The sequence below is a fragment of the Ruditapes philippinarum genome, unplaced genomic scaffold, assembly GCF_026571515.1.
Source record: "Ruditapes philippinarum isolate M1 unplaced genomic scaffold, ASM2657151v2 ctg1197_1_1_1_1, whole genome shotgun sequence".
NCBI classification, from domain to species: domain Eukaryota; kingdom Metazoa; phylum Mollusca; class Bivalvia; order Venerida; family Veneridae; genus Ruditapes; species Ruditapes philippinarum.
The window spans coordinates 242,249-260,540 of record NW_026859020.1 but is presented as its reverse complement, the minus strand read 5'-3'; the positions used below and the strand labels follow the sequence as shown (position 1 = coordinate 260,540).

The 18,292-nt window shown below is 32.0% G+C and overlaps 1 protein-coding gene across 1 annotated transcript in view; it reads left to right on the top strand.

Annotated features, from left to right (window-relative positions):
• Positions 1–295: 295 nt before the first annotated feature.
• Positions 296–18,292, top strand: part of LOC132754927 (uncharacterized) — a gene marked incomplete at its 5' end in the record, with an annotated part of 44,216 nt that continues 26,219 nt past the window's right edge. The window contains 3 exon segments of the mRNA XM_060745683.1: positions 296–434; positions 10,029–10,200; positions 11,837–11,965. Coding sequence (XP_060601666.1) covers positions 296–434; positions 10,029–10,200; positions 11,837–11,965 — 440 coding nt within the window.

Sequence of the window (18,292 nt, the reverse complement as noted above, 5' to 3'; positions counted from 1 at the left end):
AATGTTCCTTATATGTTATGATTTATAACAACTTTTCATAATTGAGCCGCATCACGACAAAACCAACATAATGGGTTTGCGACCAGCATGGATCCAGACCAGCCTGCGCATCCGCGCAGTCTGATCAGGATCCATGCTGTTCGCTTTCAGTTTCTCTACTTGTAATAGGGTTTGTAAGCGAACAGCATTGATCCTGATCAGACTGCGCGGATGCGCAGGCTGGTCTGGATCCATGCTGGTCGCAAACCCATTATGTTGGTTTCGTCGTGACGCGGCTCATATTTTTACATTTCAGAGAGACTATAGAATTGTAGGTCTAGCCACTGACGTTGCCAAAAATAAATTATTCTGGTCGGACATCAGTTTTGAGACATCAAATCGAGGGATTTACACAAGTGACCTTAAAGGCAAAAATATCACGCGCATAGTTCACGGTGAGTTTCTTAGATAGGTTTTTCATATATCTTACTTCATTAAATAACCGTCTAATAATTTTTCGTTGATACGAAAATCCTGTAATATGACTTTGTGCTGCAACAATGTGGGACTGTGTGTACTAACAAATAGTAATAGAATTAAAACCTTTAAAGGTATAAAGCTATATCTTACCAACTATTTTGATAAAATTTATCAACAGTAACATTCATTTATGTTATGGTCCATTCTCATAAGAGTTATTCTGCTATCCTTAGGAGAGACAATGATTTGAGTGCATGTGAAATTCACTTTTAAGGCAATTTACTGCCATATTTATTCCATACAAACCTTTTGGGAGCATTCTATTTAGAAATTCAAACAATAATTTTTAAAGCAGATACATGTATATGGCTTTATACACTTTAAACAATGGACTTGTCCTGCTTAGCAACAACCTATTATAAAGTCGCGAGAAAGTGAAGATTTAAGCACCATACATCCGTTAAGAGCTACACTTATATACTATCGACTCAAGGTCCACAGGGACGTCATAATTTGAAAAAAGAAAAACATGGTCATTAAAGTCCGTAATACTTAAAAATGGGAATATATGACGCAGATACAAGATTTTAATCTTTCTGTCACTTTGTCTTCAGCAAACAATATTACAATAATTGTTCAATGTACTTAACCAGCAAGTTTGTATATTTCATCTTTGAAGGCCGATCCTTTCTATAGGATATCTACAAAGTTTCAACGAATGTCATGTAAGCTAAGAAACTTAAGCAATTTCTCCAGAAAAATAACTATTTATCAAACAATTTAGCTAACTCAATACGTTGATTTCACCGATTTCTCCTTTTTCCATACCATATAATTTTTCCACTAGTTGAGGCAGATTAAATGAAAGTAATTTCTAAATCGATGGGAAAATGGTTCCAGCAGTTTTAATGTCTAGAAATTGTAGTCTGTAGTATCTCGTATTTCTCGGCTCAAAGACAAGGCGACGGTTAACAAGAAAAAGTTGGTTGTAATGAGGGGCCATATGTTTTTTGTTGTAATAACTAAAATATTCGGAAGACTTTTAGCTTTATTGTTTGCTTTTTTTTTGAGAAATGAAAATAGAAAAAAATGGTGCTAGTAATGTAGTTCATGTACATGTCTCAGAATATACGAAAGTAAAGGAAATCTATTAAGAGGACGATTTTATACGTGTTCGGTAGGGTCAAGGTTGTTCCGCAGTTTCGGTCTAGTCCACAAGGAAGGGCAAAAAGTCTGCAAGGACGACAATTTTTTATGTAGTTTTCTGATCTTGCAAATATACAACTCTTGTTTATTTGTTCCTACTCTTCAGTTCTGGGGGAAATAAATATCTTTAAAGTGTATATTGCCCATGCATCCCTTTCTACTGAACAACCAGAACGTTTTAACCAGAACGTTTTAACCAACGTCAAAACAACGATGGTCCTTAAGGAACACCGTATTAGTTCTCCTTAATAACTTGACTTTATTTTCATTCTGTATATATTCTCTGCTCTGCACACGTCGTCAACAAAGCTGGTTCACATCTGTTAAAGAAGTCTTCCTCTCACCTGAATTATGTGAGGTCACACATGTTTTGTTTGTTAACATCACAAAACTATTCTCTTTAATTAGTTCACCAGAAGTTTTACTGGATATTAATTTCACAGAGCGGTGATGCTGGTCGTAGTATTGTCTAACTGCTGAACAATATATGTAATAAAAGACAAAGCTATTAAGGCCAGTTGAAGGGAATTATTCACTAAAAATCTAGGCCCCAGATATTAAACATTAATATAATTTCTATTAATAATAAAAACATTTTAAATAAGTTTTATTTTAAAATATTCAAAATCATGTTTTGTAAAACTTAAAACACATCTATAGACTTAAGAAGAAAAATGTTTTCCTAGTATGATAACTCCATTTCTCTATGGGCTAAATGTTTGCTGTCCGTTTTTTATTATTTGTATTAATTTCATTATTTAATTATTGTATTTTTTCAAACTCTTTTAGCCTTTTGAATGCAGGGGTAAGACTTGCCTTTGATACATGTATCAGTATAGACCCTGTCAAATCTGCATTTCCGTAGTGTCATGTCATTCTCCGATGTTTGACGGAAAGGACCGAATAGTTACGTTACCACATAATGCTTTTGTATTTCAAATACTGCTAATGGGTTGCTTTAACATAAATACAACAGGTTTAGTGATACCATTCCGATCATGGTTCACATCTTAATTTTCTTTTAAATTTTAAGATTCTCATAAACATTACCGTGCAGCACGTTTACTTTTTCCTCAAATCAATTGAACCTCAACTCACAACTCGTTCACCATGACTTCATGGAAAATTAGTTTTTCAGATCAAGTGCAAATACAAATTTTCTGTCATAAATCAATACGCTTAAAGACGCAGGTTCCTCGTTTGAGCCGTATTTTACATAAAGGCAAAACTGATTAGCATAATGAAAACTGGTGATGCATCTTTACATGCTTAGTATACGAGATTTTCCGAGATTTTACGAGATATTTTCTATCCATCAACCCGTGCCAGATGTTCATACACTAGATGCTGTGAGCAATTATTTTCAAGACAAGAATGTATGAAAATAACAAAACAAACGGTACAAAACATAACTCACGTTGCATGAATACTAGTAATAACGCCTGCTCGGGTTGTTATATACATAAGTAGTAGGTACCAGTACTGAAAAAAACATCAAATCTTCAGTGGGCATTAAAGTTCAATGATCGTTTTACTGGTATAGAAATGTTTTGGGGACGCTAAATAGTTATCATATATTACTACAATTTTAACAGAATGAAAACTGCTTCAGGTAAATATCAAAGTTCAGTGCCTTTTGAGTAAAATATATTATCAGAATGCAATGAGACTGGGTACGTTTTAAAGTCAGCTAAAAAACATTTTTTCTTCAGCATAGTTGGGGATGTTTATTCTATTATTTCCCATTTGATTTTGTGTTTAAAAATACCAAAAACGAACTATTTGCTCATCCGTATTGTCAACCCGTGACATTACATCTTTTACCAGCTCACGTCTCGGTAGACCTTACCTGCTTTTTCAGCTCACACACATTACAGCTCACATTAGATGGGTCTGATATCAATTTTAACCGATTATCTACACATGGCATCTCAACAAAAACATCCCTTACAATAATCTTGCCGCGTTTAACGAGGAAGGAATAGCCTGCCACTGTATCAGTGAAACAATACAACCGAAAAAAATATTTATCTATGACAATAATGATAAAAATCTAACAATAGAGTCCAAAATATAATTACGACTTTAACCTTTTTCAACCAAAAGTCAGGCCCTTTACTGATGGTAGCTCTTTTTGTTTTACTTTCATTTAAAAATGCGATATATCTTCAATCAATTCGTCCGAATTCACAACAGGGAAAATCCATTTCACTAATTAAAAAAAGGACTAGGCACGAAAACACATTAGATGATATTTGTTCATTTTACACCTTTAGGCAATTTGTTCGTTTATATTAGGCAACGATATTTTGGTTTTCCATTAAAATGTAAAAAAACATTTCTCACCTTATTAATCTTTGTTAAATATCACTGTGCATAAATGCATCTCAAAACAAATGATAGTGAGCGGAAGAAAATAGGAGTTTTCATACGTATTGAATTGCTTAGATTTGCATTGAATGATACAGTGATAGGAAGGAAATAAATCTTGCACATTGGTCTTTATCAAATAATCAAGTGATTTCCTTTGTGTACAGTGAATATGCTTGTTCCAAATGAATTTCAATCGCGCAACCCTAGTAACACTGATATATCGCTGGTGGTTTTTTTTGGTTTCCATTTTAGATTTTATTATTATTATCATCATCATTATTATTATTATTATTATAATTATTATTATTATTATTATTATTATTATTATTATCATTATTATCATTATTATTATTATTATTATTTTATTATTATTATTATTATTATTATTATTATTATTATTATTATTTTTATTATTATTATTATTATTATTATTATTATTATTATTATTATTATTATTATTATTATTATCATTATTATTATTATTATTTTTTTTTTATTATTATTATTATTATTATTATTATTATTATTATTAATCAATTAATTAATATATTTATTCATTAATTTATTCATTATTTATTTTTATTTTCAAAAATGTACAAAGAAAATTTTGTAGATTTCTAGTTTAAAAATATCTCGAGCTGTAAGATAAGTTCAACCAGACGCTTATTTGATCCGCATTATGTTTAACTTATATTTCCTGCGGCTTTCTGCCGGCGCACTAATACCGCGGCTTATGTATTTCTTTGAATTGAAATATCAGAAGTTTATTCTTGACTGCACGAACATGCAATGACTTCTACGTACTTGATTTAAGGTCATTCTAATAATTATCTTAATAATAATATTGTTTGATAGAGAAATATTAGAGAAGACGACGTTTTTAAAAAAAGATAAAATTTTCAATTAAGAAAGAAAACGTGGGTATAAGAAAAAGAGAAGTATTTTTATTTGTTTTTGTGCCTAATTAACGAAGTAAAATCCGTTTCTATTAATGCAGGGATAGAATGAAGTACACAGTTTTAAGAATTATAGAGTATTTGCCAGCCAGCTTGTGTTAAGAGACGGATTTTCAATAAAAATATTTTCATGAAGACGAGAAATGTGGTAATGCATCAAATTGCTACGGTGTTCCGTTAGGGTCATTGCCTATTTATGACGAAATTTGAAACGCAAAAAGTCGAAAACTCGAAGGGACGAAGACAACAACACGAAGGGATCCGGACGAAGACGAAAACGCGAAAACACGAAGGGACAAAGACGCGATAATAATTATTATCGACTTGAATATGTCGAGTTTTTTTTTTTTTTTTTTTTGGTTTCTTTTTTTTTTTTTTTTTTTTTTTTTTTTCGTCATCGTGTCTTCGCGTTTCGTCATCGTACTTTCGCGTTTTCGTGTTTTCGTGCCACGTGTTTACGTGTTTTCGTCTCCGTCTCTTGTGTTTCTTCTTCACCCCTTCATGTTCTCGTCTTTTCGGGTTTCATATTTCTTTATTCATAAGCGATGACCCTAACAGAACACCATACATTGCACTGTTATTTAACCGTTTCCTCGCAACAAACGACAAGCAATCTGCTTGCACATCTGAAAAAGCAATTAAAGTTCGACTTGCAAGATAGAATGTCACATATTTTGTGTGAGCTATTAATTCTTTATTAGATTTCCGTTGTTTTAATGGAGAATAAATTCTCACAATGGCAAATCTTTTGTTCGTTTATGTGTCATCTGAAAAAAATATGACGCATAACATGGCGGGAGGTTTACGTGAATTATTTATCTGATTGAAATTATACGCTTGATGACTTTTGATCCTCATCCTCATTTCCATCATCATTGCCATCATCATCATTAGTATCATTATCAAAAACAACATCATCATCATCATCATATTCGTCATCGTCGTCATCATCATCATCGCCACCATCATCATCATCATCATCATCATCATCATCATCATCATCATCATCATCATCATCATCATCATCATCATCATCATCTTCATCTTCATCATCATCATTATCATCATCATTTTCATCATCATCATCATCATCATCATCATCATCATCTTCATCTTCATCATCATCATTATCATCATCATTATCATCTGTTGTCGCGTTACCTATTAACAGAGTGTAAACTGGCATAGTATTGTATGATATAAATATCCTTGATATTATTTGTAGACTAAACGTATATAAATATATCTTCCCAAACACATATGTAAATATATCATTACATAAAAGAAGTTAAAAAATAAAGAAATCAAGTATTGAAATCCATACTCTCAGAAATTTATCACATTTACCGAGTGGTTTGGATCGCTAACTTCGATCCACTTTCCCCACACCACTGTGGGTTCGAACCCTGTCAGGAATTGTTAATTCATTTATGTAAAGAAGCGTCGATAGTTCTACTTAAGTGTCCGCTGGATTCTTAAATGGCGGAGTTTTGCAAATAAACGCATAGGAATAAAAATCTGCTATGAGCAGTTAACGTAAATAAAGTATCTAACATAACTGATACACAAGCAAATAGCCGGATAAACAGCATTTTTCGTACCATTTGACTTTACAGACGTCATCTAGATTATTCTTTACTGTAATTTATTGATAGAAGTAAGGTTTATCTGTCCGATAAACACACAAGATGCCGTTATTACCGAGAATAAAAAGAGCAGACGAGACCTGCTCAACGTTACAGCAAATTTATTATATAAATTATGTATATACAACTGTATTTAAAATTTAATAGCTTGCGTCAAAATCTCGTTAAATTAGAAAAAAACCGGTGCAGGAGGCATTCCAGTGAAGTTTTATTGGAAAAGAATTCAATCAATCAAACAATACATGCTAGAACAACAAAAAAAGGGGGAACTAGGGAAAAAAACATTTTAAAAGAACTTGAATGCCCTCATAGCTTTAGAGTTTTCTTTTCGGAATGATTTTACGTAATGTAAGGTGATGGCGCGTGGTGGTTAGTCTGCAGACGAAAGTAAGATATTTTTTATGATATTAAAAATTCGATTAAAATAATGAAAAGAAAACCAACACATCTATTAACTGATAAAATAATGCTCTATTGAAAATTCGAAACTGCTGTTACGCGTTATGTTAAGAGAAAATAATAACTAATCCTTTCCGGAAATGATGTCATATGCTGATTGATACGTTACCTTGTGGAACAAAACAGAAAGAGAAACTAGAATATCGGTTAATGGAAAAAGTGATCGATCATTACCGATCAATAGTTTAATCACGTACTCAACTCTTCTGGGAGTACAATTGGACTGTACTGTTAAGCCGCTCGATCGGATTGCTGCACCAATAACTTCTTTGTGACAGCATAATGTGTGTTCGTACGCGGTGTTTAAATTTACAGTTATGCCAGATGTTACACGGCAATTTTAAACAATTTATGGCAAATTAAATAAAATACAAATCTTCATCTCACAATACAATAATAAAGTTGCAGACGAAGAGTTTATTTTGTATCAGATGTTCACCTGTCAGAAAGATGCAGAAGCGATAAATGTGAAATGTCGAGCAAAAATTTATAAAATAACAATCCCGATCCATACAGAGATTTGAAGTAATGTGTTTGCGAAAACGTTACACGATAAGCCTAGGATAGATTAAGCAGACATTGTATAAAATTTACGTTAACAATATAAAATAGGATAAACAAATAAAACAATAAAATACATGTAAATATAAAAAAAAACTGAAAAAGAATCAAATTTAGGTTACTTACACAAAAGCATTGTCCTAATGTCCTCGATGCATGTAAAAAGTCGAAACGTCTAATATAATTAATGTTGTTCTTGTTATAAGTTTTTGTTATTAGTTTTAAATCTTCTCCTAATAATTGAGTAAAATTCCTATTTAGTTTACAATATTGTAAATAAACGTTTATTTAACGATTCCGAAAATCCTAATTAGGATTAGGCTTATTTTTTAATTTAAAAAGTGAAAATCCCTATTAACTTTAATGAAGTGTAAAAAGAAGCTTTTTGTGCAAACCCTGTATTACGATTTCAATAGTGTTTATAGGACAATAAGATTTTACACCATACGGTTCCGTACCAAAACAACTTTGAAAACGTCGTCGTTTTATTTGAGATTTTCGACCATGCGACCACATACATGCATCGAGGACTTCTTTGGGAAGTGACCGTGAGACCACATAAACGCATCACATGTTTCCCCTTCTCTTACGAGCAGGGGACGAAGAGTTGTCCGCCCTTTTGATAAAGGGCAGACTTTAAAATTATGCCATTGCCTTATTGGTATTGATATGGAGGCTAATTTAATTGAATTGGTTTATATGCAAACTAAGCCGGGTATCAGTTTGCGTCGTTTTAAGTCCGATTTGAAACTTTAAATAGACCATATAATATATAATTTCTTGGACAATTTTGAGTTTTAAGATTTTTCTACTTTTCATTCTTTGTATATCACAGAATTATCTTAATTTTGCAAAAATACGAATGTTTCTTAAACGTTGTATATGCATTATTAATTTATGGGAAGTATATTTCACACTTTGTTTTCAAATATTAACGGTTATCCTGGGGAACATTTTTGGGAGCCACGATTATCCTTATATTTCCCATTTTAAGCACACCTATTCATTGATACTTGTATATGTAAGATTTGCAAATTTACTTTTTAAGGCCTTTGGACCTCAGTTGAATTCCTTTTGCATTAAGACATCAACTTTTATGAGACGATATTTCATTTAAAATTAGTCTAAATCTGATATTTATTTTCCTAATGTTACCATAACAACATCACGTAAACCACGGATACTTATTTGTCAATAATAACAGTTCCTTGACATTTGAAAAAAAAAACAAAGCTCTTGGTAATAGACCTTTTATGCAGTATATTTAATATTACACTAAATCCTTGATATAATACACATTGAGGCACCTCAAATCTTTCTTACCGCCAGTATAAATGAAATAAAAAAGAAAAAGAAACAAACAAACACGTCATAACAAGAACGTTATGTTCAGTAACAGTTTTAGGTAAAAGCTGTTTAGAATAAAAGCTATGTATTATAAAAAGAACATAATTCTCGTCACAGTTCAAAATTTATTTACAAAAAAAAACAAAAAATCAAAAAACAAGAAACCATATAAAAGGAGAATAATCTGTTGATATTCAGACGAAGAGGTGGGGATTAACGGGAATCTACTGACGTATGCACCAGTAAATTATGTTGTTCCTACTCCGCATTGTACTATATTTGTTAATCTACAATATGATCTTGTTGTTTATTTGTTAATGTTTCTACAGATGCTGCTACTGCTTATATTTGTAGTGGCATCGATTGAAGAGAAAAATAGAATGCATTTGTACATACATACTTTTCGTATTGTACTTAACATCTGTACCTTTAACATGCATAATCACGTTGTTATCATTGCAGATGTAGTCATATGTAGCTATTATCTCATACATCACTTGATTTTTTTTATAGCTGAAGTAAAATTATCATAATTATAGTATAATATAATATATTTTTTCAGTTTTTACGCGATATGCATTGCTGAAATAGTATTATCATAGCTATTATCTCATACATCACGTGATTTGCATTGCTGAAGCTGTATTATCATAGCTATTATCTCATATATTACGTGATATACATTGCTGAAGCTGTATTATCATAGCTATTATCTCATACATCACGTGATTTGCATTGCTGAAGCTGTATTATCATAGCTATTATCTCATACATCACGTGATTTGCATTGCTGAAGCTGTATTATCATAGCTATTATCTCATATATCACGTGATATACATGGCTAAAGCTGTTATTTCATATAGCTATTATCTCATACATTACTTGCTTTACATTGCTGAAGCTGTATCATCATAGCTATTACCTCATACATTACTTGCTTTACATTGCTCCTAGCTTTTATCTCATACATTAATGACTGACATTGCTATTATCTCATACATCATGTGACTTATATTGTAGATGTTGGAGAAGTAAATGGTCTTACAGTTGACTGGGTGTCACGTCATATATACTGGACGGACTTGGAACGGAAGACAGTCGAGGTAGCAAACTATGACGGGTCATCCAGAAGGGTCATTGTGTCATCCGACCTGAAGTCGCCACGGGCAATAGTTGCGTCACCAATCTATGGGTACATATAATACTTTATATGTAAAATTAACAAAAAATGTAATGAAACTATTTTACAGTAAAAATATTTATTTCTCGAAAATGCATAAAATGTCATGTACATTTTACATGAACTTAAAGTAATATACATGTTACTTTAATACTAATTTGTTCGATTATATTGGTCTTCAAAACGGCATTTATAAATATTCAAGAGCGAATTAATAATGAACGTTAAAACAGCGGTCGAACATTTAATTTAAATGTGGTATAATTCCCTACTGATTTCACCGCCAACGCCTCTGTGTCATTCGGGGCGCACGTGCGATTAATTCTAGAAGACCATTATCATGCGTAATTTCCATACAGCCCACATGTTATCACATCAGAACCATGCACGCGTGTCGGAAATTATCACTGAAGCCATCAACATATGTTTACAGATGGGCAATCCTTTTATTTATTTCATCAATTATGAAACTTGTTATAAAACCAGTGAAGTAAATTTGAAGTCATTGTTGCTTTCACTGCCTACAAACGTATTGTTTGTTTATTTGTTTTGTCACACGAAGACTGGAGTTTCTATGGTGACTTTCTTTAGTATAACTGATGGAGGAAAGCCTCGGGTATTCATTGCCTAGAACCATCTACCATCCTAACTAGCTGAATAGCTTTCTCTTATGTAAAATTTCACCGTCACTGGACGGGATTCGACCCCATGGCACAGCGACGATGATAAATGATAAAATATTCTCTTTGCAAAACATTTCTGGAATAGTGGCTTGCTTTATTGTTATGCTGCGATTCATTCTTTTTCTGGTATAATGTTTTAAATTATCCATTATTAGTACATTGTATACAACATTGTGCAAATGTGTGAACCAATTAACAATTTAGGAAAATTTGATCGCTGTTTTAACAGACTGATTAAAATACAATTGAAGAACTCCTCCGTGACGATCATACCTTTTTAATATTACCACAGTACAATCAATCAGTGTATTGATTTTTGCGCGTGACTAATCATTGATTTACCAGTTGAGAATTCCAAAACCTAAAAACTAACGCCCAGTAGACTTTCTCTTTAAATATGCATAGCTTTAGACGCCATTACTATTTCTGGATGGCGAACAATAGATTTTAACACGTAAGAACGTGGAAAATAATTGACTTTACAAAACGAAATATTTGTTTTCTGAAAATTTAATCACATTGAACATGTTGAATATGTGAAAACAGACATATCCATTGATATTGACACATTGAAAATCTAAATTTTTCACTTTTATTCCCTTAGTATTTCTTTTCATGTTAGCTGTTGTTTTCTCCGTCTTATTGGTGACTAAGTCATTGTTATGCATGATTTTCAAAATAAACCCTTACTTAAAAATGGACCTTTCATATCATTTAATCTCATCAGTTTTAGAGAAAACATCAAAATACTTATTGAGTGCAGACAATGATCGGACAGTTAATTTTGGTATGCTTCGATCTTTAGACTATATGTTACCGTGTTAAGGTTACTGCCTAAAGATTACAGTCTAAAGGGCTTCTGTTTAAGAGATACTAAGGGCTACTGTTCACAATGTTCAGTCACGTTTCTCTTTTTTCTTTTCATCATGATGTAAGCTTATGTAAATTGTACATCTATATTTCAGGTATATATTTTGGGCTGACCAGAGAAACCATCGTATTGAAAGGGCGTGGCTGGATGGCTCGCACAGACGGACGGTCGTCAAGTCCTCCTCCTACTTCCCTAACCAACTTGCTATCAGTATAAAAGACAAGTAAGAGAGTCAATGTCTTTAATTCTTACCCTGGTTACTTTTGAGAGTACTATTTACAAGGTTATCTTATAACTTTTCATGACTATGGGGGTGGGGGTAAATGTTGCAAACATCACTTTGTTGGTGATAATCTAAGAATAACATTTATATTTCATTTGTCTGTTTTATTTTCAGTCTAATTTTTTGTTTGTTTTTTTTTTAGCATAAAGATGAAATGATATTACTCTTTCTATTTTGTCAATAGACTGCTTTTTGTTTCATTTTATTTCACTTTCTATGTCATGAATGGACAGCAACTACTTTTTGTTTCATCTTGATTTAACTTTCTATTTCATCATTGATTTTCTTCATTTCAATTTTACTTTCTGTTTCATCATTTGGGTATTGTTCATTTCATTTCACTTCCTATTTCACCGTTTCATTACATTTGATTCCACATTTAGATGATTTTCTATTTCAGTCTTACTTTCAGAAGACTCAAACTGCCTTTTGTTTCTTTAAACGATTTCCTGTTCCGCTTTCAGACTATTTTTATTTTGTCAAAGTCCGTTACCGAACTACTTTTTTATTACTTGGTTCTATTTTTCTTCGAAGAATTTTCATCATGTCCCTTTCTACAATTTACCACCACTTATTTAACGTGGTTAAACTATAGATATGTTTACAAATTACTACTCTAAATAAATAGAAAGAGATGCGTAATAATAAGTTAGAGTTTTCAAAAGTGGTAGTAATTGTCTTATTTAATTTTCTTTAAGGGAAAATTGCAATTCATCAGTAAAAGCGATCAACAATGTTTCAACAGGGCACTGGTACTCGATTGCTATCGATGACCTAGCACTGATGAAATATGCTTTTAAATGCCAGCGTTCCCCTAGAAATTCATTTTGAAAACAAATCTAGGATTGTATTTCCATTACGAACTGATAAAGTCTCATCTGGTGACCCTCTAACATTACAGTCATAAATGATATAGCTAGGATTGCAAACTGCACGGAATTCTCGCGATCAATAGCTTTTTTTTCTTCCTGTACTTCTTAGAAATGCATTGTACGTCTTACGTTTCATCATGATGCAAATTAAATCAATATAAGAAACAATATGGCCACTGCACGATATGTTTGACAGATCTTTTTATAATTGACTGACTTAAGTTGATATGGACGGAGACTTTTATTCCGTCATAAGTTATGTAGATAGTTTATGTTCTCTGGTGCTATGGTTATGTTTGATGCAATTGTATGCTTCTGGTTTGATTGGATGTAGATATATTTTACTGCAACGCAAAAATAGATATATTTTACTGCAACGCAAAAATAGATATATTTTACTGCAATGCAAAAAACTTTCCATATTAAGACATGATGTCAATGTATCTATTTAATACATATTTGTACAGAAACATCTTAATTATGATAACGTGGATAGACTATGGTGGCATATTTCTGCCACCAGATAACCTGATAACAAACTAGTTAATTAAAAGGTTAACTAGTTACGTTACTAGTTAACCTGATAATTAACTAGTTAATTAAGAGGTTAACTAGTTACGTAACTAGTTAATTTTTTCAATAAAGAAAAGATCATAACGGGAAATAAATGCATGTTAGTGCCTGCAACTGCCATCCTTTTATTATATCATCATCTTAAAATTAAGAGGTTAACTAGTTACATAAAAACGTAACTAGTTAACCTGATAAATAACTAGTTAGTTAAGAGGTTAACTAGTTACGCAAATACCTAACTAGTTAACCTGATAAATAACTAGTTAATTAAGAGGTTAACTAGTTACGTAACTAGTTAACTTCTTAATTAACTAGTAAGTTAATAGGTTAACTAGTTACGTAAATACGTAACTAGTTAATCACTTAACTAACTAGTTAATTAAGAGGTTAACTAGTTACGTATTTACGTAACTAGTTAACCTATTAACTAACAAGTAAATTAAGAGCTTAACTAGTTACGTAAATACGTAACTAGTTCACCTCTTATTTAACTAGTTAATTAAGAGGTTAACTAGTTATGTAAAAACGTAACTAGTTAATCACTTAACTAACTAGTTAATTAAGAGGTTAACTAGTTACATAAAAACGTAACTAGTTAACCTGATAAATAACTAGTTAGTTAAGAGGTTAACTAGTTACGCAAATACCTAACTAGTTAACCTGATAAATAACTAGTTAATTAAGAGGTTAACTAGTTACGTTTTTACGTAACTAGTTAACCTCTTAACTAACTAGTTATTTATTAGGTTAACTAGTTACGTAACTAGTTAACCTGATTATTAACTAGTTAAGTATTAGGTTAACTAGTTAGGTATTTTCGTAACTAGTTAACCTGATAATTAACTAGTTAATTAAGAGGTTAACTAGTTAAGTATTTATTTAACTAGTTAACCTATTAATTAACTAGTTAATTATCAGGTTAACTAGTTACGTAACTAGTTAACCTCTTAATATTAAGCTGACAATAAGGGATGGCAGTTTGCAGGCACTAACATGCATTTTTTTCCCGTTATGATCTTTTCTTTATTGAAAAAATTAACTAGTTACGTAACTAGTTAACCTGATAATTAACTAGTTAATTATCAGATTAACTAGTTACGTAACTAGTTAACCTCTTAATTAACTAGTTAATTATCAGGTTATCTGGTGGCAGAAATATGCCACCATAATAGACAGATCCCGATTTTTTAAAATTTTTAACTGCCCTGACAAAAATGATAGCCATTTTTGAGTCAGTAATATATGATTGACAAAAAATGTAAACAAACATAACAAAAAGAGGATTTTGGGGAAATTGTCGACGCATTTTGAATAAGTTTGAAGAAACATTATTATTATTAAAGCAACTTTACCAAAAAAGTTTTTTATCAGCTTACATGAGAGAGAGATTTATTTAAACTTAGAACCGAACATGCCATCAGTGGAGGTAATGCCGGTATTGTAAAATGCATCGATGTCCTCTCTGATACTAAAACTATGTTTTACAAAAATATATGTCACTGATATGATGTGCTAGAGATTATATCTTATTACAAAAGCACAAACAGCTTTCTATTCTAAGATAAAATATCACTGTATCTGCAAAGTACTCAATCATGTTAAAATATCAACACATCTTTAACATCTCAATTTTGCATAAGTTTCCATCAAAGATAAATCGGCAAAATTTTTCGGTATGAAATTTACTAAAATCGTAATAAGCATAAAAACTACTCAAGACATGACGATACTTTTATACAGTTAAACTGTATTAACCACTGCATTTCACTTGTAAGTATTTTTTCATGGGAGCGATGTGTTAGCTTTGAAGTATTTACCGGAAAGGATGCTCAGGTGCCCGCTTGAGTCTGTAGAGGAATCCGAGATTTCCGCAATGTTATATCAATCTTATTATAGTATTAACATTGTCAGTATGAATTCAGAAAATTGATATGTTCTGTAATTGTTGTTTGTCTTAATAACAAAATGCTCTTGCTTATCACAAACAATGGTTATTTTAAAAACACTCAATCGAAATTGAAACCATCACTGTAGCACATTTCTGTACCACTGATTTTTGTGGTAACGTGTCAGTCTGCTACAATTTTGTAGCAAGATCATATATCAAATAAGTGTTATTTACTAGATGTAAAACCAATTTAGATATGTCTGACCGTCAGGGGGGAAATAATGTGTCTGAGCCTCGCGAAATGATTGATGAAGATTCTCCATATATGGTAATAAAGTGATGAAAGAATTCGGCTACTACTCAGACATAGACCTTTTTCAAATTACTTACATATTTTACATTTCAACAATCTCCCGATGTACATAAATTAGAACAGAATTGAGGTTATGATTGAGCGTTTTCAACAAAAGAAAGGAGGTAATCTCTAACCTACATAGTAAATATAGATATTTTATGGAGATCCTGCACCCCAACCTATCAAAAGCAGGTCCTTTGGACTATTTACCCTGCTTCTTTTGTATTCATCTCTTAACGTTGTATTACGTGTAACGACTGATATTATAATTAGGGATTTGCTCAAGATTTCCCTAATTGAGGGAAGTATAGGCGATTTTGAGGTCATTTTTTTCTTTGGTTGAAATATGCTCAAAATTCCTACACAATTTTGACCTCTAACTCGCCTATACTACCCACAGATAGAAAAAACTTGAGCAAATCCCTTATTAGAATAGCAGCCGTTATGTAAAATAATTACAAACAAAGCCAAAAATGAGGGTCAGAATTGCATGCTATGATATGGTAAAGACTTAGAGGAAAACAGCTGTGTCATGCAACAATTTTAGTCAATAGGTACATGTAACAGGTCGCAATGTACATGCAACATTAATGTCACTAACTCACTGAGTAAATACTGTTTCGTTGGCTCCAAACTCACCTGAGAATGCTCATAGAATGCTGGATAACACGTGGAATCTCCTAGGCATTTGCTCGTTAGATTGTGATAACGTTACAGCCTACAGAATGTTTCACGTGGTATATTTATCATTTGCTCTCGAGCGTCTCTAATGCATCATGCATTTGATTTATCTTTTGTAGAGCAGAAGAACATCATTTATTCATGGGTTTAGTGATATTTTAAATTAAGCGTATTTATTTTATCACATGACGTCATTTCAGTGTTTCATAACCATTTTTAAAAGCATTTTTTTTTCAAAAAAAAACACGCGTTTAACACAAAAATGACCGAATTTGCAGTTTTTCGACGTTCTTAGACTTACACAAATTTTGTTATAAACAGAATCGTACACGAGCTATCATTATTAAAGGTTTACATTAACGTCGTTTTAAAAAGAAAGAATAGAGAAAACAAGAATCCTTAAAGAACGTCAAAAAACGGGAAAATTGAAAATGTTGCAGTCTCGGTTTGATTTCATGACAGAACTTATGGAAAATATATTTTATCATTTGAGATTATACAGTATTTTAAGGCTGCTATGGTTTTGCTGTTTAACCATTTTATGAACAAGTCAGCTCAAAGATATATATAATATATGCCTAAACATCCAGAAGAATCAAACCTATGCATCATGTAAGGGTTCGTCTAAATCTCTTTATTCGAATATTTCGAGGACTTTTAGTCTTTATGACAGTTTGGCAAATCTAGTGATCATGGAAGGGCCTTTTGAAACTCACTCGATTCAATGTTCTCTTTAATTAATACAGAAGTCGATAGGTCGAAACATTTTATTCGTAGTCCAAATTTCAAAGATAGGCTAAATGGAAGCCGGGCTTTAATAGAACAAAATGATTGTAAAATCCCATTGTCTTTCTATATTGTAACCATATAACTGTAACGTCTGGATTATATCAAAACGCCAAATTGATGTATTTAAGAGTGACGCATGCCACTGTTTCCATATTGTCACTGACATTATGATTTGGTGTCTTGTCAACATTTGTCCAGTCGCCGTAATGTCGTGATGTGGAATATTGCACGAATTCCATTAACTCACTTGACATTCACAAATGTATGTCAAGTGGATTGCTTATCAATATTAGCCCGATGGAAAAGCAAAATGTAATAATTGTGTTACTTAAGTGTAAATTGATAAACACCAAGTGTTCCCAATAGAAGGACAATCTGAAATCTTTGTTTACGCTCAACTTAAATGTCAATGACACATAAAATATGACAAACAAGAGACGGATTTAAAATAATTGCAAATATGCTCACATTGCTGCAGACATAATCATATGCATGTTTTCTTCACCGTTAATATATACATTCGGAGAAAGCTTTTATTCAAGAATCGTTGTAATCGTTAAGGGAGGTATATTTAGACCGAAGAAAAACAAAATAAGGTTATTGAAAATGACAGACTCGAATTGACCGAGTTTTATTATCAATTATAAATGGAAGGTGCGACATATCTCATGCACACTAGCACCGGCTATAGCAGTGTTGAGAACAAATGGGTTCAGGTTACTTGGGGACCATAAGCGGCTTTTCCTGGAATGACGCGAATATGTCACACTAAAACGTTCCATGATGTTTTTTAATTCAAAAGAACTGCCTTCATTTGGAATGAACTATCTGCAGAAATTTCTAAACTAAAATTCAACCAATTTAATGTTTAAATGTTTGAATTCCGCTTAGACCGTGGTACACAATTACCACCACGTCCATAAACAAGCTCAAACGAAACATTCAATTGTCGTTTTTCGGCGTTTTTAGGGGTTCCATGTTTCACTTTAAAAAAATAAGCTAACAATTGTGAATACGTTTGAAATACTTACAATTTAACGAGAAAAAAACAACAACAAAACAAACACAACAACAACAGCAAACAACAACAACGAAACTTGAAAGAACTG